The sequence below is a fragment of the Numenius arquata genome, chromosome 7 (assembly GCF_964106895.1).
Source record: "Numenius arquata chromosome 7, bNumArq3.hap1.1, whole genome shotgun sequence".
NCBI classification, from domain to species: Eukaryota; Metazoa; Chordata; class Aves; order Charadriiformes; family Scolopacidae; genus Numenius; species Numenius arquata.
The window spans coordinates 2537695-2560356 of record NC_133582.1 but is presented as its reverse complement, the minus strand read 5'-3'; the positions used below and the strand labels follow the sequence as shown (position 1 = coordinate 2560356).

Sequence of the window (22662 nt, the reverse complement as noted above, 5' to 3'; positions counted from 1 at the left end):
GAACCCCAACTCCAGGTAGGGTCTCACCAGAGCGGAGTAGAGGGTTCTTCACCGCTCTGGGTTCCATTTATGGGCGTTAAAACTCTTCCCGGCCCGGTAAAGGGGGAGGGCACGAAGCCGAGCGCGGCCCTTTCCCACCGCTCCCCTCAGCCGCACAAAATGTCCGCCGCCCCCTAACGGTCGCTACCTGCCGGCAGCGCCGCCTCCACCTGGGAGATCAACCCCGCGCCGGTCAACGGAGCCCAGCGGAGCCACCGGGTGAGGGGCTGCCTAAAGCGGGGGGGAACCGGGAGGGAAGGGAGGGTGGCGGGGTGGCGCCGGCACCCGCCGCCGGGCGGGCTCTCCCCTCAGGGGCTGAGGGGGTTCCGGTGGGTCCCCCGGCCCCGCCGCCTCACCTGGCTGCCGCTCGGCTTCGTGGCGTTGGCCCCCGGGGCTTGTGGCGGAATTTACCGGGCAGGGGGCGTTCGGCGGCTTCTCCCCCGGCTTCGGTGGGGTCTGCGGCTCGGCTCCCGGGCGGGGGTAAAGGCGTAACTGGTTTCTGACAGGTTTTCAGGTACTTGGGGGTGTTTTGATCCTTGCGGGGGTGTGTGTGTGTATGTGTGTGTCCAGCTTTGGCCCAGGCTCTCCCTCCGTCTGCTGCTGCAATCCTTTCCGTTCGCTGGATCCGGCTGCTCAAAAAGCTGCTTTCAGAAATGAGAGAAGGACCCGCAGCGGCGGGAGTTCATGGGATCATACATAGAATGTTTAAAGTTGGAAGGGACCTTAAAGATCATCGAGTTCCAACCCCCCTGCCTTGGGCAGGGACACCTCCCACCAGACCAGGTTGCTCAAAGCCCCATCCAGCCTGGCCTTGAAGTTTTTAAGTAAAATTTAAGTAAATTGAGTTGTTGAAATGCTGTGGGGAAGGTGGTAGCGTTCCCCGGGGGTTCCTGTCCAGCCCCCCAGCCTGGCAGCGTCCTGAGGGTTATTTTATGGAACTAATATGTGACCCTTCCTCCCCCTCCACATACAGACGAGTAAACAAGTGCTCCAGATGGACAACTACTGATAATGTCTAAAATTAGGAGTAGCTTTTTGTTTTCTTTGCTGTTGGCTCTGGAGCAGGTAACGCAGAAGTGAAAAATACAGTTTGTGGTAAATCACGCACACAGACGTTTTCGTATTCCTCACAGTATTCTTCGGCGTTGTTTTGTGATCTCGCCTGCCTTCGCTGGGCAGTTTCCATGAATCTCACTTCCCACGTACGCGTGTGCCGCGTCTATTGCAGGAACCCAAATTATTTTGTAAATAACATAAATTAGGATAGCAGCAACTAGAAAAAACTCAGAAACAACTGAAACAATTTGCTTGTGCTGAGTACTCTTCTGGAGAGTGGTAGCTGTAACAGCCGTTACCGGAGACTAACGAGACAGACTAACGAGGAAGAACGGAGATTGGATGTAGGTGAGTCTTTGAACGTGGCAGTAAAGCTGAGAACACTTGTGTAAAAGATGCAAATCTCAAATTTCAGCAAGCCTTAGTCCTGATTTGAAAACCCCCCAGTAAATGTGCTCCTCAGCTGACGGTGAGTATCTAAATTTGACGAGGGGAGAGCCAGGAGTGTCTTAATGCATTGGTGAGGTGTGGGAGGTGCCTGTGGAATGAAGGGCGATGACAAATCCTTTTCTAGTCTCATGATGGGACTGTGGCACACGGTGTTACCATCTTGGTACGATGCTCTGCTTGCCTTCGGTCTGAAAGAAAAATCCCTCAGTTCTGTCATACGCACAAGAATCACTGCATCTAAATAGATTTCTCTTGAGGCCATCAGTCTGATGTGTGAGACATTTGATACACTTAACTAGATGATAGAGCAGCACAATGAATTTTGTTCATGGAGAGCAGCTTTTTATTGCAAATTGGACGATACAACTTCCTAGTTCTTTTTTTTTTTTCCCTAGTTCCACATGAAAGAGATGTCTTTATAACTCTTAACCAGGTTTTTGTTTTCTTTGTCTTGTGAAGCTGCCTATTTTAGTCTTCTATTAGTTTTTATAAGAACCCTCGACTTTAATTCAGTTTGACCTGATGGAGGTGTGCTCCGGATGTAACTGAAATGCGTGTGTACAGATTGCGTGTTACTCTGTGAGCCAACAGAACAATCTGAAGGAAATGTTTAAAATACTACGCAGCTAGGAAAGCTGATGGCCACATTTTTTGTCCTTTTTTTTTTTTTTTTTTTTCTTTTTAATTCCCCTTTTCTGAGTAGGGGAGTGTCTTTTCAAAAGCTTCCTGTTGGAATGCCTCACGTCAGTGCAGCTGCGGCTCTGCAGATCTGCGTGCTGCTCTCTGCGCTTCCCGCACAGTATTTCATATCCCAGCAGTACGGGACGGACTCTGCTCAGCGCATCCAAATAACGGAAAGGTTGTAAGTCTCTCCTTCCCCACTGCATTTATTTATAAGAGAGTTCTTCTTTCTCATCCCCAATGACACTTTGTCCTGGAAAGTTGGAGTGTGGGTGGAACACACTGGCCGTTCCTACACGAAAACAACATTCAAATCATACCTCAGACATTTTTGTGGCTTAATGTGACTGTATTTAGTTGTTTAAAGATGCCCTTCAAAATTTGAATAACAACCATTGTTTTCTTCACAAAAATCTGTGTGTGTGCAGGACTGTGCCTTAATCTCACTCTGCTTTTGGACATTCCAATGTATGTTACTGTGGGTTACATCCCTTGAAAAAGGGGGAAATGAAGTGTTCCATTAGTAAGACTATTTCTGACTTTCCATTACCTTTTGACACTTACTGTTAAAATAGATTTTCTTGCCTAGTATGACCCAGTGCAGAGTCTTACCAACATTTGCCAATTTTGTTGGTTATCTTGAAGATGAACCATGCAAAGAGACTTCTGTGACTTAGTTTTAATAACAGCGCAGCCTGTGCGGTGCATTGGGTGTGTGATTTCATCTGTAGAACTCATGAAGTAATGAGAGCAAAAGATTGGCCTGATGGGGAAAAAAAAGAACTAAGTCTAGCTTTGAGCATAAAGACCCAGATTTAAATAACTTTCAGGTTTCATGGCATGAGTCAACTACTAACCATTTAGATTTATGCAAAAACTTTTAGGCTATTTTTAAGAGTCTTTTGATTACGTGTACCATTGTTGAGATGTCTCATGCTCGCTATTCTCAAGTAACAGTTGAAACTGCAGAATCTGATGCAATTTAGCAATTCCTATGGTCTGAGGACAGAAAAAGCAAGCAACCTTGTCATGAAAAATGGCATTTTCCCAAATTTACTTATGGTTTACTTGTACAAATGACAACTGAAAGACTAGTAATTTGCAGTCTAGATATTAATCTTGAGGAGAACTTGTTCCTGGTCACAGACTTTTTTTTTCCTGTTTGCTACAGAAGACAAGTTTAAATATTAAAAAATATTATATACAAATACTATAGAAGGTTTTTAAAACAATGTGATCATTTTTACTACTAAAGGATAATTGCCTCTTGGAGCAGCTTTACACAATCTTACTTGAGTCTGGAGGCGTGGGCAGGTCGTTTAAAGCTGTGGCTATCAAAGACAAGGTAGGATGTTACATACCGTCTGCACTTAAGAATAAATTTCAGACGTGGCCTCTTAAGAGGAAGGTGTAGAGGTGAAACTAGTAACAAAGGGGAAATGTCTCTTATTTTCTTGTTGAGACTAATTTTGGACTTTCTACCAGTTTTAAGAAAACCTTTTGCCTGTATTCTACACAAACGTGCAATTTGAACTTCATGCAAAACTAAATATGAATCATGGCAGTAATTCTATATGTGTTATCCTCTATTTTACATTTAGCTGTGAAGTCAGGAGGATTATCCATATTAATGATTTTAAGCAGCTACACGTTTGGAGGATCAGATCCTACAAGATGGGATGGGCATCTTACGCTGCATATGGGAGTTGGAGTAAACTTGAATTAGGAAACGCTGATGGGAAATCTGTGGGTTTAGGAGGAAGGGGAAACTTCATTATTGGGCACATGACTGAGTTGGTCTAGAAAAAGTAAGATTATATCCATTTATATATACGCCATTTTAATTTAAAAAGACTTGTATTTAAATCAGTATAAAATCAGGTATGTACAAGCTAACTAAACATACTAGACCATGCTTGGGGAGGATAAAAGGCTTGTTTGTGAGATTTAATTCTTGTAGAGTAGAAATAGTCCAAAGGTTTTATCTTGCCTGGACCTTCAAAGGTCCTTTATTATTGATCCATAATCAAGGAAGTCAAGACCTCTGAAGTGTGGAAGGTTCAGGCTTTGTTTTGCCCCCAGGGGAACTGTATAGGGATGGAAACAGAAACTGTGCTTTTCTTTGGTTCCCCATAAATTGCTTTGCAACTTTGTGGAAAGCTCCAGGCATTGCTAAAGATAAAGCCTTCAAAGACCAAATGATCCTTTGGAGCTGCTTGTGTCTTCTGAAAATTTTATCTTATAAAGAATTGGTTATCCTAAAAATATATTGACATTTGAGGCCATCCTACTATATTGGCTGCTGTTTTCACCGATTCAGTCTGACAAGTCTGGGTATTTGCCCATTTCTGTTCCTGTTAAAAGGTATGTGTCAGCCTTAAGTCTTTCTACAGATTTGAGCTAAACCAAGACTTTTTCAAAAAAGTATTGTCTGCGCAGTTGTGGAACCTGTTCTCACTGTCTGCCAGGCGGGGTGAGGGGCTGTAAGACTGAAAGAGCGAAGGCGGTGAACACTGTGAAAGAGAAAGGAGACCAGGACAACCGATAGTTCTTTGGCACCAACAGGTTGCTGACTGATAGGAGAGGAGAATGTTAACCCAAATGCATTTGTTCACAGACTGCTCCATTACACTGCCAGCAGAAGGATAATATCAAATATGAAAGCTCCGAAATGAGTTCGGAATAATATTTCCTCACCTGTAGAAAATAAATGGGTGTCCTATGATATAAAAATTATGCAGCTATAGACGTATATATCCAAAGAATTGAGATTTATACTCTTTTCTCCTGCTGGAACACATTCCTTTGTCTTGTGTATTCCTTAAAAGCGGTTTTAATGTAAAACTCTCCTTCTGTTTGCTCTTCAATTTGTATCAAAGGCTTTGCAGAATCCCTCTGTTCAGACAAATGCTCAAGACAGTAATAATCAGAAGGCAAATTATCCTCAAACTCAGTTTCTAATGAACTTGTTTGAATGTTGGGTTATTAATTCTACATTTTAGGAATTGGTACTAGGGAGAAAAGGAAACTAAAATTGGCGACAATGAAGCAGAAACCCATTCTTATTTTGCAGGTATTGGAGTTTTTGCAATCCTTTTGGATGTTGCTTGTGATACTATCTTCTATAAGGTCTTCCATAGTGGATTTCTAGACTTGCTTTGTAAATGGTAGTCTTTTTTTCTTTTTTTTTCCCCCCTTCTCTTTAAACATTATTGATAATGTTCAGTAAGCAAAACAGAAAATGTAAAAGCCAAGGCCTTCCCCCTGTGTTGTGTATCGATATGATACACTTACTGTATGTATGTATCTATTTTATTGACTAGATCTGAGCGTGCCTGTTTTGTGTCGATGTATGAAAGAGCGGTAGAGCTTTCACATGATTCAAAACTGATTTAGATCAACTTTGTAAAAGGAAAAAGATACAGTTGACCAGTCTGCTACTGGAAAGAAATTGCCCCCAGATAGACTGAACAGAAGGATTTTGTGACCTAAACTGGAAAAAACTAATGGCAAAATCTGTTAGCGTGTGTAAGCACTGAAAAACATTGTATGTAAGGATTAAGTAATTGTCCATATATACACTTGTTTAGGTTTTCCAAACCTCTGTTAAGATCAAAGGCATACAAATAGAAAAATGTGTTCCTTGGCTTTGTCAAATATCATAGTAAAATTCTGAGGGAGAAGAAACCAAAGTACCCATTCCCTTGTTTACTTTGTTATTAATCCATCATGTCTCTTCTGGTAGAAGGCAGGAGACTGTCTGTTTAAATGTTTAATTTACTTGATCAAACACTTATCCTTGCTAAGTCTCTTTCTTTATTAAATTGAAATCAAGTCACATTTGCAGTCCAAAGCCTGAACATATTCAGTTCAGTGTGGGACAGGTAATTGTCCGCAAAAGATTTGGCTACTTGGGAGTCATCGTTGGATGGGATGGAAAAGCTATAGCTCTGGAAGAATGGCTACAGCACAAATACCCTCCAGCAAAACAGGTCTGAATGCATTAAACTCTTGCTTTATTAATACATAAGACAGAATAACTCGGGTTAAAAACCCCCTCGGAAACACTGTCACGGGCAGACTTTAAGCTAATGGCAAATACACAGTGTTGTATTTAAAGGAGCGGCTTCAACCTGGAATGTTTTGAGTGGGTGGATTTCTCATGGCGCGTTACTGAAGTCGAGAGGCTGGTAAATCTTTGATCAGATCACCCAGAATTGGTAACAACCTCATTGCACCCAAGAAATGCAAGTAATCCTTGGTGTTTAATCCATTTCAGTCAGAAAGCCATGTTTTTGGGGATCTGGATACTCGGAATGTAAATCTATTTAACAGCGTATTTTTGTTAAGAATTCTTGAGGCTTTTGAAATTCTCTAGCCGAAGCCCTTGTTATATTTGAAAATCAGATGCTAAATCTTTGCTGAAAGTGCTGCTCTGATAACACAGCCCCGCACACTCTGCGGGCTGGTCGCTGACACGCTGCTTCAGTGGCAGGAAGGCACTAACCATGATGTCAGAGGACTGAAAATGAGAAAAAAAAATGAGAAGCTCTGGCTGTAGCAGGGAATTCGCGTTCAGCTGGGAGCACACAGTCCTGTCTTGTGAGTTTAGTTCCTTCCCTGCTGCAATTTTATCCACCTGCCCCTCATCTTTGGCTTCTGAAACACCTGTATCTTTCCTTTCTTTTCTCCTCTCCATTTCTCCTCTCAGTATTTCTGTCACCACCTGAACACCCCTGAATTTCCCGTCAGGCGTTCTGATTCTTTTTATTATTGTCCTCTTCTCCCAGTGACCTTGTGTTCATCTTCAGTGTTTTAATTTCAATAGTGATGACACGTGGGTTAAGTATGTGCCTTTTGTTTTTTGGGTTTTTTTTTAACTTGCCTTTGCCTTTTCACGTTATGTGAATCGGGTATGAAAAATGCCTTCTGGCCTTTAAGAGGCAACGACTGAGCTTGGTCCTGGAAAATCCCCTCTTGGCATTAGCCAGGCTTTCAGCCCAACTTTTTCTTGCCTTTCTCTGACTTTCAGTTCTCTGCCTCATCGTTTACTACACTCTTGATCAGGGAGGGGAGCCACAGAATGAGAGGGAAGGGTTTTAACCTGAAAGAGGGGAGATTGAGATGAGATCTTAGGGAGAAATTCTTTGCTGTGAGGGTGGTGAGACCCTGGCCCAGGTTGCCCAGAGAAGCTGTGGCTGCCCCATCCCTGGAGGTGTCAAGGCCAGGTTGGATGGGGCTTGGAGCAACCTGGTCTGGTGGGAGGTGTCCCTGCCCAGGGCAGGGGGTGGGACTGGATGATCTTTAAGGTCCCTTCCAACCCGAACCATTCTATGATTCTATGATCGTTGAGCAGAGGCCACCGCCTGCCACATTGATCGATACTAACTGCATCAAAAACTCGGTATCTATATTCATCCATCACTTTCGTGTGTATAGATTGTGGGTTACTTCGGGCAGGAACGTTCATGGATAGTGAGCATGGTGCGACACCGGCCTGTGATTTGTGTTCATAGGCACTGTAAAAATAATAGTAAGCTGCACTTTTCCTTTCTTGGCAGGAAGATTTTTACATATACACAGAAGTTGCTTAGAAGACTGTCAGAAGTGGTGTTAAATTCTGAATTTGCCTCTTTCTGGTGTTCTCTGTTGCCACTTGTGAAGGAAGAAGGGTGAGGAACCAATTGTTACGGGACCTGGATACATTAAAATCTTGCCTCAAAAAAATGTTTCAGATACACCAAGAACTTCACATATTACAGTTTTGATTTTTTTTTTTTTTATATTTAATTTTCTGAACTGATGTTGTCAAGATCATAAAAATGAAGTCCCTGCATGTATATATTGAGTGGGTTTAGGTTCTGTAAGCCTAGGGCGAGTCAACTGCTGATATAATGTGATCTTTAGTCATCACCTACCCTTTAGGCTATTTATTTTCCTTCTGTTTTTACAGGATCTAAAAGATACTCCTCACTATCGAATTCTAATTGACAAAGCAAATGGATTTGGCAAATCTACATCTTATATTCCTGAGGAAGAGATAACAATTATTATGGGATTAGAGGTAGTATTTTTTATTCAGTTGCAACGTGTTTGTTTTCCTGTACCTTTAGAAGTTGGCTGACCTTTTGCTTAATAGATACTATCTGTTTTGCGCAGTTAGTGAAAAATCATAGAGAAAGCAGATACACTCAAAATTACAGGAGTAATTTGTTTGTGTTTCTGGAAGGTGATAAATGACCAAGCCCAGGTACTGCCTACGTCAGAGGATCCAACTGCCTAGTTCTACAAGTGTTCTAGCGGTTACGTACAGACTGTTGCAGGCGTGGATCTTGTTTTAGGATTTCACTGACCTATCAAAGTTGGACGAGTCATTTAATCTCTTTCTACTGGATCTAGCAAAGTACATCGCTTTCTCAATCCTGCATTTCCAACAGCTGCTGCCCAGACTTGAATAATGCTTCCTTTCTTAACTTAAAAAGCTAATCAGGAGTTCTCAAAAAGTTAACTATAGTAACTTTAATGATTCTTTTAAGTATCAGTTTGTATTTATTGCTAATTCTGTTGCTTATTCAACTTGAAATATTACTTTCTCAGGTGCATCACCCTGACGTGAAAGCCTGTTTCAGTGGATATGACGGATCAAAATACATTATGCAGCCGTGGTTGAAAGAAATCTACCCTCATGACTGAAGTACTTAAGTGGCTGTAGGTGTGATGTACACCCAGACAACATCTGTCCTTTTTAAACTTAGGAAAAATATACATGAGTTTTCTTCTGTTTTCTCACGATGAAATAAAATATTCCTAAGCATGTTTTATGTTCAACAATCTGTTTTGTTAGAAGCAAACACGGTGCATGTTTAATTGGGGGATGAATTCCCTTCCAGGTTTGGGAGGAAAGGTTTAAATGTAGCCCTGTTGCAGGTAGGAGTACCAAAGGTCTTGCACATCAAATATTTTGCCCATTTACAGAGGCAGTTAAGAACTGTAGTTTTAGAATAACCAATAACCTTAATTTTCGGGAATAGAGCTAAAATCCTGTGATACTTTGACTCTTCTCTTTACAAAAGCCTGCATTGTGCTGCCTTCAAATGCTACCTGCAAAGGAAGAGTTAATCCACTTTTCTGCACCTGGACAGATATGTTAAGAAACCTACTTGGGCTCACTACACAAACCTCATTCTTAATATCCTCTCTCTTAACTCCACTTACTACCATAAGATTAAGTAAAAGAACAACAACAATAAACTCAAGAAAGCGTAAAAAAATTTTATTAGAAAATGTATAGGATTTGGAAGTTTCTAGAGCAACTTGTTTCTTCTGTTTTCTTTTCCCTTTATCTCAAACACAGCAAACACTCTACATGAAGCATAAGCAGTGGCGTTCTGGATTCTTTCCTGCAGAGTCAGCGAATTTGGGGAGTTCGATAGATGACCCTCTGTGTGACCTCCCCATTCTTTTGTTTCTTCTTCTTTTATTAATAAAGGTTTTCCCAACGACAGGCCAAACAGGCGACAGACTTCTTGGGCTTTCCGCCGTGTGTTTCCAACGGCAGCAACGCACACCTGACGGCTGGAAGGTAGAAGAAGCACCAGGATAACAAGCAGGGCCAACTGGTGTATGAGTATTCACAGGATCGCAGAATGGTTGGAAGGGATGGACCTCTGGAGATCATCCAGTCCAACCCCCCTGCCAGAGCAGGGTCACCCAGAGCAGGTCCCACAGGAACGTGTCCAGGTGGGTTTGAATGTCTCCAGAGAAGGAGACTCCACCACCTCTATGGGCAGCCTCTTCCAGGGCTCTGCCACCCTCACAGGAAAGAAGTTCCTCCTCATGTTGAGATGGAACTTCTCATGTTCCAGTTTGTGCCCGTTCCCTCTTGTCCTGTCACTGGGCACCACTGAAAAAAGCCTGGCCCCATCCTCCTGACACCCACCCTTTGAGCATTTATAGGCCTTGATCAGATCTTACTTCTTCTCTAAGCGTACTTCTTGGACCAGGCACGATTCTTTTCTTTTTTAAAGAGGCAAAACCCAACCCAAGATTAAACTTCCTTCTGTCCCCGCCATGTCAATAGGAGAAACAGGACTGACCTTGAATAATTAACACCTAAAACATCAAGACTGTGAGCTTCAAAGTAGCAAATTTCAGTGCTGAGCAAGCACCGCACATGGTTCTTTTCAGATGATGTCAGCAGGTAAGAGTAACGGGAACTGGCAAAGGTACTCGGAATTATCAATATCTGGTAACACACTTCTACCTTCCTGAATAAATACAAATTAAACCTACGTGTGCTGATGTAACCAACCGAAGTCAAATCTTGTTGACTTCATATTCCCAGGAGATGATAATTCCACTGGAAACCAGGGGGAAAATATTTTGCGTTACATTCTGCTTCAGCACAGGGACGCTGTAGAAAGAACAAGCTGCATCTTCTAGGCTGAACGGCATTAATTCATATTTAAAACAATTACTGAAATATTTGAACATACATTTTAATGGGCGTGAAAGAAACCAGTTGCTCCCATTACAGACAGTATAAATAATGTATTTGTATTAACCGTTACCTGGGGCTGTAAAATTTGTGAGAAGGAACTCACCGAAGGGTGTCTGCGGCTTCTGGTGTGTGGTAGAAGTGAGGTGGGCTGACGGTAACGGAGGTTCCCAACTTTTCAATGAGCAGATTGCAAACACTCTGCATTTTCCCAAAATCACTGAATATAACACAGACCTGGGAGTGAACACAGACATCACACAAGTAATTTTTTTTTCCAATTTTCCCCTATGATTCCACACTTGTATTTAAATGAGTCTAAAGTCAGATATGTACAAATTAACTAAACACACTAGTCCTGTATGTAAACTCCAACATCTGTTTACTTAGAACACTTTTATACAGCCCTAGAGACTGTCATTAGTTTTGCCACAGAAAGGAGGTCATAAAATTGAGGATTAAGAAATGATTTTTTGTGGTATGTGGACAATTTGAGGAACGAATGTGCTCTTTGGGACACATGACTAGATGCATCCCAGTTCTTCCCTTTTTTAGATTACTCAGTGTTAATTACGCAGAAGCCCAAGCGAAACAACGTGGAAAACATTGTGCGGGAAGGACGATTATATTTTAATTCCAAGCATTAGGTTCAAGAAACCTAAACTCTGAGATGAAACTAAGCCAAGCCCAGTCCGGCTCGCAGGGGCTCAAACCCCTTTGTTGGCTGAACAGAGTCGCTCCATCCAGTGCCCACAGGGAACTGGGCACTTCAGACTCGGATTAAAAACAATTTAAACATCTAACTATCTATCCGCGGCTTTGGCAATAAAAAGCTTTAAATACAGATGTGTCAGGGGATTTCCCGAGGGCTACAAGGCAGGGATCGCTGTCGGCCCCGGATCCAGAGCCCTACAGCCTTCCTGGGGGGGAAGTGCCAGCCAAATGGCAACGTTTCAGGCAGCAGCCAGCCTTTATCCATGGCAGAGCATGGTTCTGGATGCTACAGCATTCCAGAATGCTACAGCATTCCAGAATCAGAAACCCTGGCTCCCGAACTCTTTTTTTAGAGGAACTAAACCCTCACCTTCACTTCCCAGTACAGCGCGCTCAGCACCAAGTCAGGCTCACCTTCTCTCTTACCCCTGACTCTTTATTTTTACACAGTAACGCAGCTGCGACAGGAGGGGAAGAAAAAAAGCTGTGGTAAAGAAAATTCCACTGCCAACCCCTGTGACACACAGTCACAGAATGATATGGGGTTGGAAGGGACCTCTGGAGATCACCCAGTCCAACCCCCTGCCAGAGCAGGGTCACCCAGAGCAGGTCCCACAGGAACATGTCCAGGCGGGTTTGGAATGTCTCCAGAGAAGGAGACTCCACCACCTCTCTGGGCAGCCTCTTCCAGGGCTCTGCCACCCTCACAGGAAAGAAGTTCCTCCTCATGTTGAGATGGAACTACTCATGTTCAAGTTTGTGCCCGTTCCCTCTTGTCCTGTCCCTGGGCACCACTGAAAAAGCCTGGCCCCATCCTCCTGACACCCACCCTTTGAGTATTTATAGGCCTCGATCAGATCCCCCCTCGGTCTTCTCTTCTCCAGACTAAAAAGACCCAAGTCCCTCAGCCTCTCCTCATCAGGGAGATGTTCTAGTTTCACCCCAGTCAGGCCTGTGATTGCTGTGGTCCACGCAGGGACCTACCCCAGGTACATGGTCCAGAAATCCAAGTTATGGCCCGTTGGCTGCACTGCAGTAGCTTCCTGTGCACGTACCATCGATGTACCGTGTGGGAAACACGATAATTCAAGGAAGCCGAACCTCTCCTTGAGAGAGGAGGGGGCTCCTTCATACACAGCGTAAGCAGATTTCTTTCTTCAGTGGGAGTTTCTTGCCATCTATAAAAAACATACATCCTCTCGTGCTGTTTTGCCAGAAAAATGTCATAGTTGTATTTTGTGGAAAGCTGGATGTCTCGCTGAGACGACTGTCATGGTGCTTTCCAGATCGCCTTCAATGTTCACAAGATTAGTTCCCTCAAGGGGATGAAACAAAAGAATGATCAAACAAGACCCACAGTTCTTTTAAGAGATGAACTGCTCCGACCGGGGCAGGTCTGGGCACTCAGGAACTTCACTGGTAAAAAAGAAGCATGTGATCAGGTACCCTCAGGGGCAGAAAACAACTGAGGAATAGCTGTGAATTTTGTTGGGTTTTTCCCCTAAAAATCAGAGTTTTCGTTTCAATTTCTTCAATTATGATTCAATTTCTTCAATTATGATTAAGGTTAAAAAGTGTGAAAAAGTAATACGAGGGTATGCAAAACCGTTATGGACATTATGAGGTTTGGAAAAGGCCGTAAAGGACAAGTTACTGTTTCTAAGGAGGCAAGCATGTGAAGAAATGCACAAACCCAACATAATCTTCATCCCATGAGATCGCCATGCAATAAATGAACTATCATGATTAAGATATTACAGAGCTTTGTGATCTCATACACAGCTTCATTCTGCTGCATATTGTCCTTTGTTATAGCATGAATTAAAATTTATCTCCTCACAGTTGAAAGCATATCTTGAATTCTTAATTATACCTTAAAATAGCTATTTGTGTGGGAACTTCTTCAGTCTTCTAAAACCTCTTACAGCAGACAAACGGTGAAAGAGTTTATAGAATGAAAGAATTCATGGCATCTATGATTTTAAATATAACAAACACGATGGCAAACTCTTCAGTAAAGAAGTGAGCGGAAGTTAATTTGAAATTCATTTCTACTGCTACAGTAGGCAAACACACCGGTCAATGGAACTTCACCGGTTTATGAAGCTGCACTAATGAAACGAGTACATAGATAAAGAGAGAAGCCAGGAGAAACTAATCTCTGCATAAAGAACGCTACTGAAGTGTCCAGGGCAGCCAAAGCAGCAGTATTACGGCTAAATTTTTCAGGTTCTGCCACCACAACATGACACTGATGCATATCTGAAGACTCATTTTAAAATCCAAATTTTGTTCTCGAAATTCTTGATTATTTCTGTATTTATCGCTGTTACTTAGATGAGAATGTGCCTTAAAGCAAACAAGCGAACTAAAGAGCCTGAACCCCGTTTTAGGGGACTGTAAATAACAGCTCTATAAAACAGCTATCATTTTATTGCAGACTTCCAGGTTTACTTCATAGGAATCTGTAAATTTGCTGGGTAGTCATTAAAGTTTGATGCTCTAAAAAGATTCATTGACTGAAAACACATCATTTCCCTCAGCGAATGTTTCCAGCACAGCATTTATTTCTTACTATAGCATGAACGTGCCAAAATATACTCCCCTGAGCTGCTTTTGAAGTAAATGGGATTATTCCCATAATATTTAGCTTTCGCACAGGATGTTTTACCTACAGAATTCAAAGTCAATTACCTAGGAAACAACTAGCTTTGCTTTCTTTGCAACAAGCTGATGGCAGAGTCGTGTAGAATAGACCAAAGTCCAGGTGCTGTTCAACTGTGGCTTAAGCAGATCTAGATTAGGGCTGCCACCCCGCTCTTGTCCCCCATTCGCTCTTGTCCTCTGCCTTGCATTGCCTCCAGTTCAGGGAGCTAAAATAATTGGGGGAAAAAAAAAAAAAAAAGCTAATCTGGAAAAACAAACAAACAAACAAACAAAGGTATTAACTGGAGCAGCTTCCTGAACTGACCTATCACTCCTTGCAAAAAGTCGAGGGCAGGAAGGGCTGGGGGTGAAGGAGAACGTGGGGGTTTTTTTTCTTATTCTTTTTCTTATTGTTTTTAGTTAGGTTGAATACATACCTCTGCTTCCATTTGATAAGTATCTTCTACTCTACTAAAATCCTCCGTTACAGTCATATTTTCTTCCTAAAACAAAGTACAAAAATATAATCTTAAAAGACAGAAAAAGTAAGCACCTGTTGGAAAAGCTGTGCCCTGTAAAAGTTGAACTGTTTTGCCTTATTACTTATGACCTACCAACAGAAATCGGGAATTTTCCATACAAATCTCTTCAGTTAAAAACTAGCTGGATGTTAAAGACTTCTTGGCATTATTTAAAGTAAATTATACAGTAGCTCTACAATGTAATTTTGCTGCTGTTCACTTGAAGAGAACAATGAGGTCTTAAAAGTGCCTGCTAGCTAGAAGCTATGTGTATCAGCGGGTAACTGTAAATTCACCTGCTTCCAAAAACTAGAAGCCTCAATTGTTTTCAGAAAGTTACTACGTGAAAAGTGCTTTTCAGGCCCCTATTTGTGACTTGTAGCAACGGTGATGGGAACAAGGACTGAGCACTGGTTATTCTGGCAGAACGGTAACCCGTAAGAGAGGCCGCGCCACCACGGGCACCTCTGCGTTATCCACAGACATCAGAGCACCAGCAAATCCCCTAAGAATTATAAATAAAATACTGAGTTAACTAAGGTACAGAATAACTCCAGTTACAGCTGAATATTCGGTCTAACAATCACATTTCTTTCACCCACTTCTCTCTTCGGTAAACAGTTTGGATGAACAATTTATGTAAAATTACTGCAACACAACCAAAAGCGGAGTTTACAATTTAATTGTAAATCCAACTTTGCATTTAATACCCGGGAACTGCAGGGAAGCAGATGCTAAGCCTTCCGATTACTGAAAAAGTTTTACTTATTAAATGTATTTGCGTGGGAAAACAATATTTGCTTCAGTGTTGACACATTTCAAAAGATGCTTCGTGACAGAACATTTCCTACAGAGAATCAAATCTTCACGTAGCGTGCACGCAGAAGTATATATGTGACATTAATCATGAGAAGCATTTTCCTTTTAAAATATCTAACATGGAAATTAGATCCAGAATTACCATTGTGCAGCAGCCTACAAGAAACATATTTTGAAATTTCAATTTTATGATTGATTGGCAGTGCTCAAATACAAGCACAACGGTCCTGTTTTTGGATAATCCTGGGCAAGGAACCAGGGCCAGTTAGTCCCTAAAAATCACATTTCCCCTTTTGCAGTCATAGGTTTGAGGTGCTTTGGCTGCCTGTGATTTGCTAAAGAGGGCTCAGGTCAGTCCAGCACCAGCAACTCAGTTCATTTACAAATTGGAGAAAATCTTACTACTTATGATCAAATCCAACTAAACTGACAAGAGCGATTTTTTTTCTAAAGCTCTTACAGATCTTATAGAAATAACCACACAGAAAAGCTTTTTTTCTACAACTCATTTTTGCAAAAATAACTATACTGTAGTAAAACTTGAGAGTAAACATAGAAAAAGTGCATTTGTTTTTCCTTGTCTCTGCTCCTTAAGGCTTTTTTTTTTTTTAAAAAAAAAAAAGTTCTCTTTCCTGCTGAACAGATTAAAGTCTTCTAATTTGGTTTTGCCCTCTGCAAAGTTCCTGCGTATTTAAGGACAGTGCCATCCTGTGGCTCCAGGCACTACTGCAAGCTCAACGCAATCCGAGTGAAAGATCATGTTGTGCCATCTATTACAAAATTTCCCTCACAGCTAATTTTTATCCCACCAGATTTGACAGTAGCTGTATGTGTTATTGAGGATAAATGAACGAAATAATTGCTGAAGTCATAACAAGGTGATACATCTTCTGTTAAATACTTTTTTCCTTCTTAGGGGCCTGTTTTGGACAAAGATATGGAAAAGACAGGGAGGTGACAACAGAATTTTAAACTGGAATCAAGACTTCAACTACATCAAAAGCAAAAGGCTTTTTTTTCCCTACTGCTTATGTCTACTGCTCATATTTTGGCCGGGGAGCTACCCATTTGATGGCAACAGCCACAGGAAAAACAGTTTTCACTGTGACTTTGGGAAAGCTACACTTGTGAAGCGTCAGGTGTTCTGGGCTTCTGGAATAACTGTCTCCATTTTCTAAACCTGTGGGCCAAGAATCACAGTAGGAAAATTAAAAGAATAAAACATCATTGTTATGTGATGAGTCAATCACCCCAGAAACTATCGAACAATTCTTAACAGAACCGCACTTGCGTTCTGCTTATACAGCCTCTTACCCGAGCCAGCAGTGACACAAACCATCACTGCTGCAGGTACTCGAAAAACAAAAAGACAGTCAATATCCCATTGAGCTTATAACACCAAGTCTACAACTGTGCTTTGCCTTCTGTTTTCCTTCTTCTCAACAGAACAAAAATCTTATCTAGCCCTTCCTCCTACCCATCTGCTACTTCTGAACAATGTCTTCTTCCCAGGACCATCATGTCCACCCTCGTGAAGCTGTCGCTGTTTACAGGAATGACTGCTCCTTTTCCCAGAAGAGAACGGGGAAAAAACCTAAACAGATAAATTAGCAAAAGCACGCTTCAAGGAGACAGCTATTTAACAATACAGTATGAGAAAAGCCCATCTGCAGATAAAGTTGTATGTTCTGCTCCTGGTTACTGACTTAATAAAACTGTGAGACCTTTTCATGAAACACAAGCTCAACGCAATCCGAGTGAAAGATCATTTTGTGCCATCTATTACAAAATTTCCCTCGCAGCTAATTTTTATCCCACCAGATTTGACAGTAGCTGTATGTGTTATTGAGGATAAATGAACGAAGTAATTCCCTTAGTAAGGGAAAGTGTTTATAGTTTGGAAACATACACTAATGCACCCTCATGTCGAGCCACGCTGGTATTTGTAGTTATAAATAAAAAAACCTAGGGACACCTGGAAATGTCTCTCAAAACCTACTTGCACATTTGGACTGATATATCCAATATAACTTTGCATTATGAAAAATATCTTAACAACCTAAAGAGTTAGCTTCAACATGGCATTTTTGTTCTTAGTACTAAAGAAATATTAGAGTCTTGGTGTATGCTCGTATCTCCTGGGAGTCCATCCATCGTAGCGTCCCCGGGCAGTTAAGGATGATAAGCGCCTACAGTCAGTGGTACCCCAGGGTAGGCATCTGGTACCTGAGCTGCAGCCTCTCATCCCCTCGCTCTGTCTGATCTCTTTGGCATTAGACGGACAGAACCACGACCTAAAAATCTAGGGTGAAGTTCCTGCTGCATAATGCCCCTTCAGGCAGTAACACAAGAATACGTACCAGTTATTTTAAGAAAGGTAAAAAGCAGATTTGTACTCAGCAAATGTAAGGGTTCTTTAAAATACATAGTAGTCTACAAAAGGTGATGCCTTATGCAGGTTTCTACCTTTCTTTTTCAAAATCTTATACAAGATTTTTAACTGAGTGAGCAAAACCTCAAAATCTCTCTTTTTAACTGACTGTATGGATGTGCATCCATAACTGAGTCCTAAATAACAGGTATGAAACATGGAGAACATTACATATATATCCAAGGATATATCCCAGTAGAGACAAACTCTAAGCCAGAGCCCACTGGATATAGTTTGTGAGCTGGTTTATTTGTTTATTTGGTTAAATAATACTCTGATTGGTACAACAAATATTATCGCTGTTGTTTTGAAACAAGATGGCGAATGCCAATTATTAGATACAGTGGTTAAAGAAAAGAAGTGTCATCTCCACACCACTCCCCAAATAAATCATAGGTGGTAAATATAAAACCAGTTTCCTTCTAGAGAAAGAGGAAAAAATGTTACTTTTGAGCCGCTGGGCTGAGTAAGAGAGATTGGTTTCCCCGTTGATTTTACTTTCCCTGCAGCCTTCAAAGCAGATTCTGTGCTCTGAAGTGCTGCATATACTTACAGCACTCTATAAATAAATGCTACTATGTGCCTCTATTTCTGATTAAAATCCTGTGTAAATATATATGGAAATCAGGTGCTGCCCCCAGGCATCCTGACAAGCTGCTCATGCAAACTCCTACTGCTGCAAAGGTTACACACTTCTGATCTCACAGACTTCCTACGACAGCAACAAAGGTTAAGGAAATTGGTCTATGGATTAATTAAAAATAAATATATAGAATAGCCAGCTGATTTCTAAAGTGACTCACGACAACTAGAACCATATGGAGGTTGTGAAGAGAGATTAATTTTACAGTGGTCTAGAATGGTATTAGTTACAAGTGATGTTAGCAAATGCAGTTAAGAACAAACTGCCAGCAGTGAGAGTTGTTAGTAGAAAAGCTTCAAGGCAAATAAAAGCTCCAGCAGTGGAGTGATTTAAAATTGGATGGAACAAAGCACTAAAAATTATACCGCGGGGAGCTACTCTGAAAAAAATAAACTTCATGTTGTTTTTCTCTGAGTTCCCTAGAGCTAACACTTTGCTAACACTGAGAAACCCACAACTTAAGCAGCGTTTCACAGTCCCTCAAGTAAGCAGAAAAAACTAACATTTTCATTCTCCAACGCATAGCATCTCTGAAACAGCAAAAGATTCCTGTGAAATTATTATAGCTGTAATAAGACACTGAATGCTCTGACACTGTAAAAAGAATCCACTCTCCACCTAGGTTACACCACCACTGCTTACCCGCTCCCATTACATTTCTGAATCTGACTGCATATACCCAAATATAACCACTTGTTTGTCCAGGTGATACTTAATTTTGCATTTATTTTTCCTAGCCTGGAGTAGCGCTCACAGCCTCTCTAAAGGACCCTCACTTATTTAACATCCTGCTAACTCCTTTTGCGTGCCATCTGCCCTGTGTCAAATGCTCCGTGCTACCCTAATTCAATCAGACGCATGTCAAAACTAGAAGTCAGTTACTCAGATTCACTGCAGGGTAAGCATCTGCAATTATCTTTTCTAATCTATCCAGGCTCTGAAGAGCTATTTAATTCCAGCTGGGATGAAAATACCCCACGATCTGACAGCTCACCATGGTGGTGGGTACAAAGCTTAGCGTTTTCTCTATTAATAAAAACGAATGCATGATGAGTCCTCAACACAGGAAGGACATGGACCTGTTGGAATGGGTCCAGCATAGGGCCATGAAGATGATCAGAGGGATGGAGCACCTCCCCTATGAAGACAGGCTGAGAGAGTTGGGGTTGTTCAGCCTGGAGAAGAGAAGGCTCCGGGGAGACCTCATAGCAGCCTACCGATACCTGAAGGGAGCCTACAGGAGAGCCGGAGAGGGACTCTTTGTCGGGAGATGTAGTGACAGGACAAGGGGTAATGGTTTTAAATTGGAAGAGGGGAGATTTAGATTAGATATTAGGAGGAAATTCTTTGCTGTGAGGGTGGTGAGACCCTGGCCCAGGTTGCCCAGGGAAGTTGTGGCTGCCCCATCCCTGGAGGGGTTCAAGGCCAGGCTGGATGGGGCTTTGAGCAACCTGGTCTGGTGGGAGGTGTCCCTGCCCATGGCAGGGGGGTTGGAACTTGATGATCTTTAAGGTCCCTTCCAACTCTAACCATTCTATGATTCTATGAGTTGCCTCGTTTTCTGACATTCCTCTTAAAATCCACCAGACTTAAAACTCCTATTAACTCACTTAACAGAAACTGAAGGTGTTCAACCTGTAATCCTGTACAAAAATGCACTGGTTGTGACCAAACAAGTCATTCTGATGGCAATGGAATTGTGCTCTCTGTGACAGACACGCGCCCAGCCATGTGTTTGGGAAAAACGTAGGGAGCAGGATCACGTATCTTGCGCACAGCAGCCTCCACGTCTCCTCGCCATTCTAGTCCCATAGCTGCAAAATGAGCTTTTTCTAAATCAGGAGTTAAGGGGCATTTTTACTGCCTTCTTTATTCCTGAAAAAATGCTTTATTTAGCTAATACGGAAACAGAGACAGCAACACTATCAGTTTTAAAAGAAAATAGTCAAAATTTTGTTGGGGGGAAAAAAATGTTGGAATCAGCACTTATCTTCAAATGCATGCAGCATTTTTAACTGCACATCACTGTTTAGGCCGAGTAACTTACTCTCTTACTTCGCACTCACTAATACTGAATTGCATTGTAACATCATGCAATATCACGAAACCCTCCCGCAATTCGTTCTTTTTACTACATTGAATAATTTGGTGTTGATCACAAACTCTGCCATCTCCCTTTTCCCCAGCTCATTTGTGTATACACTAAACAGGCACAACCTTCCTGGGGGAACTTCAATGGTAAGCAACTTTCAAAAGCAACCACTTATTCCATCAAAGATCAGCTTTGTTCTGTTTTTAAGAATCCTAGGTGCGGAACGCTCTCCAATATTGTTTTATAAAATCCAAAAACATCAGCAGCACAATTGCTAGGACAAACATCACCCTTACAGAGCATGTACAGCATGGACAAAGCTTTAAAGGCAAGACCACAAGGGAGAAAATGACTTCCTGAGGGCAAAAAACTTACTATGGTAAAGGAACTTTTGGAGTCCACAAGGGGATCCTGTCACTTCAGCTACCTTGATCACGCCTCGCGTTTTTTTCATACCCCTCTACTTAAGTGCAACAAGAAAAAAGAGAGAGGAAAAAGCTCTATAGGCATTTGTGGCTAAGCAATGGGAAGCACAAAGTCATACTGACACACACACACGTAGAGGTTAAGTTATGTTGCGGTGCACCCCTTTATCAGTTTCATCTCTATGCAGGTGAGGACGCTATATTGCACGTTAAACAGTCCAAGCAAGGATGGTTTTCCCATGCAAAACAAGCACCCCGCTGAAGAGCCCGAGCAGCGACATTCCACCTTTTCTGCTGAGGGTGGCGAAGCTGCAACCTCCCAAAGACCGGCAGGTTTCCACAGCAGCGCCCCAGCGGCCGAGAGCTCCGAACCCCCCGTTACTCCTCTGCTTCCCAGGCCCCACGCACGGCTCCCGGGGCTCCTCAGCGGCCGCCTTTCCCCTCGGGGCTGCCGCTGCTCCCGTCGCCGGTAGGGTAGAGGAGGGGTAGGAGAGGCACCGGGGGCCGGGAGGTGCCGGTTGGACCCCGCCGCTGAGGGGGGCTGCCCCTCCCGCTCCTCCCCTCGCCTTCCCCCGGGGGAACCGCCCGCCCCTCAGGGCCCGGCACCGCCACAGAGGAACCCCCGACGCTGCAGGCGGCGGCTCTCACCGGGACGCCGCGCTGTCGGGCGGTCTGGGCGATGTACTCCAGCCGTCGGGCCACGCTGCTCCGCGCCTCCCCGGCCGCCCCCTTCCGGCTGCTCAACCGCAGCGACACCCGCGCCCGGTCCGGGCAGGCGCTCAGCTCCGCGCTGCCGCTGACGTGCACCTCCCGCCCGGACGGCGCCGGGAGGCCGCCGCCACCTCCTACCGGGACCGGGGTTGGGGCCGGGGCCGGGAGGAGCTCGGCGAAGACGCGGGCGGGGGGCGACGCGGGCAGCGCCATGTTAGCGGGCCCCTCACGGCACCATGGCAACCAACGCCGGCGCGCCCGCTGCACCCTGGGAGGCGCCCACGTGGCCCCACCCTCACTTCCGCTCCCGATCGGCATCCCCCGGTCGCGCGGCCGCCAGATCGAGGCTCCTTTCCGCCATGACGGGTACCGAGGCGGAAGTGCCTCTGCCGCCTGCCTTAGGGGATCCGCCATGATGGGTACCGAGGCGGTAGTGCCTCTGCTGCCCGCCGGAGGGGGTCCGCCATGACAGTTATCGAGGCAGCGCGCTTCTGGTAAACGGCTGCAAGCTGTTAGGGAAGCTGGGGCAGGGGAGGTGCAGGTGCGCATCTTCTGAGGAAAAGTTACCCCCTTTCAGCCATTTTTGACCTATTATCTTATATTTTCCGGCATATTAAGGTCTAGAGTAACCTGAGAGCGTGAGGGGGAGCGCTGGAGAAAGGGCTGTTGGTCACTGTCTGTGGAGGGAGGATGGGGTTTTGTGGTGTCAGGGCACATCCTCCGCTGGTGGCAGGGGTGAATAAAAACCATTCTAGTGTCAAGGCTACTGGTTCTCTGTGGAGGAGTCTTGCAGCACACACATGTTGGCTTTGCTGATGTCTGCTCACTAAGTCATCCTAATGCTGCCCTCTCCTTGGGAGAGGCTTCTCAGAGGCTCACAGAATATGGATATGTCATTACTGTTGTGGTACATTACATTTGTGGTATATTACATTGT

General features: G+C 43.4%; 1 protein-coding gene across 1 annotated transcript; it reads right to left on the bottom strand.

Moving 5' to 3' along the window:
- Window positions 1–9475: 9475 nt before the first annotated feature.
- IRAK1BP1 (interleukin 1 receptor associated kinase 1 binding protein 1) lies at window positions 9476–21979 on the bottom strand. The gene is made up of 4 exons (XM_074150952.1): window positions 21663–21979; window positions 14521–14586; window positions 10830–10960; window positions 9476–9801 (listed from the first exon to the last, which is right to left on the bottom strand). The coding sequence occupies exons 1-4, from the start codon at window positions 21936–21938 to the stop codon at window positions 9531–9533; spliced, it is 744 nt and encodes a 247-aa protein (XP_074007053.1). The 5' UTR covers window positions 21939–21979; the 3' UTR covers window positions 9476–9530.
- Between the last annotated feature and the right edge of the window lie 683 nt (window positions 21980–22662).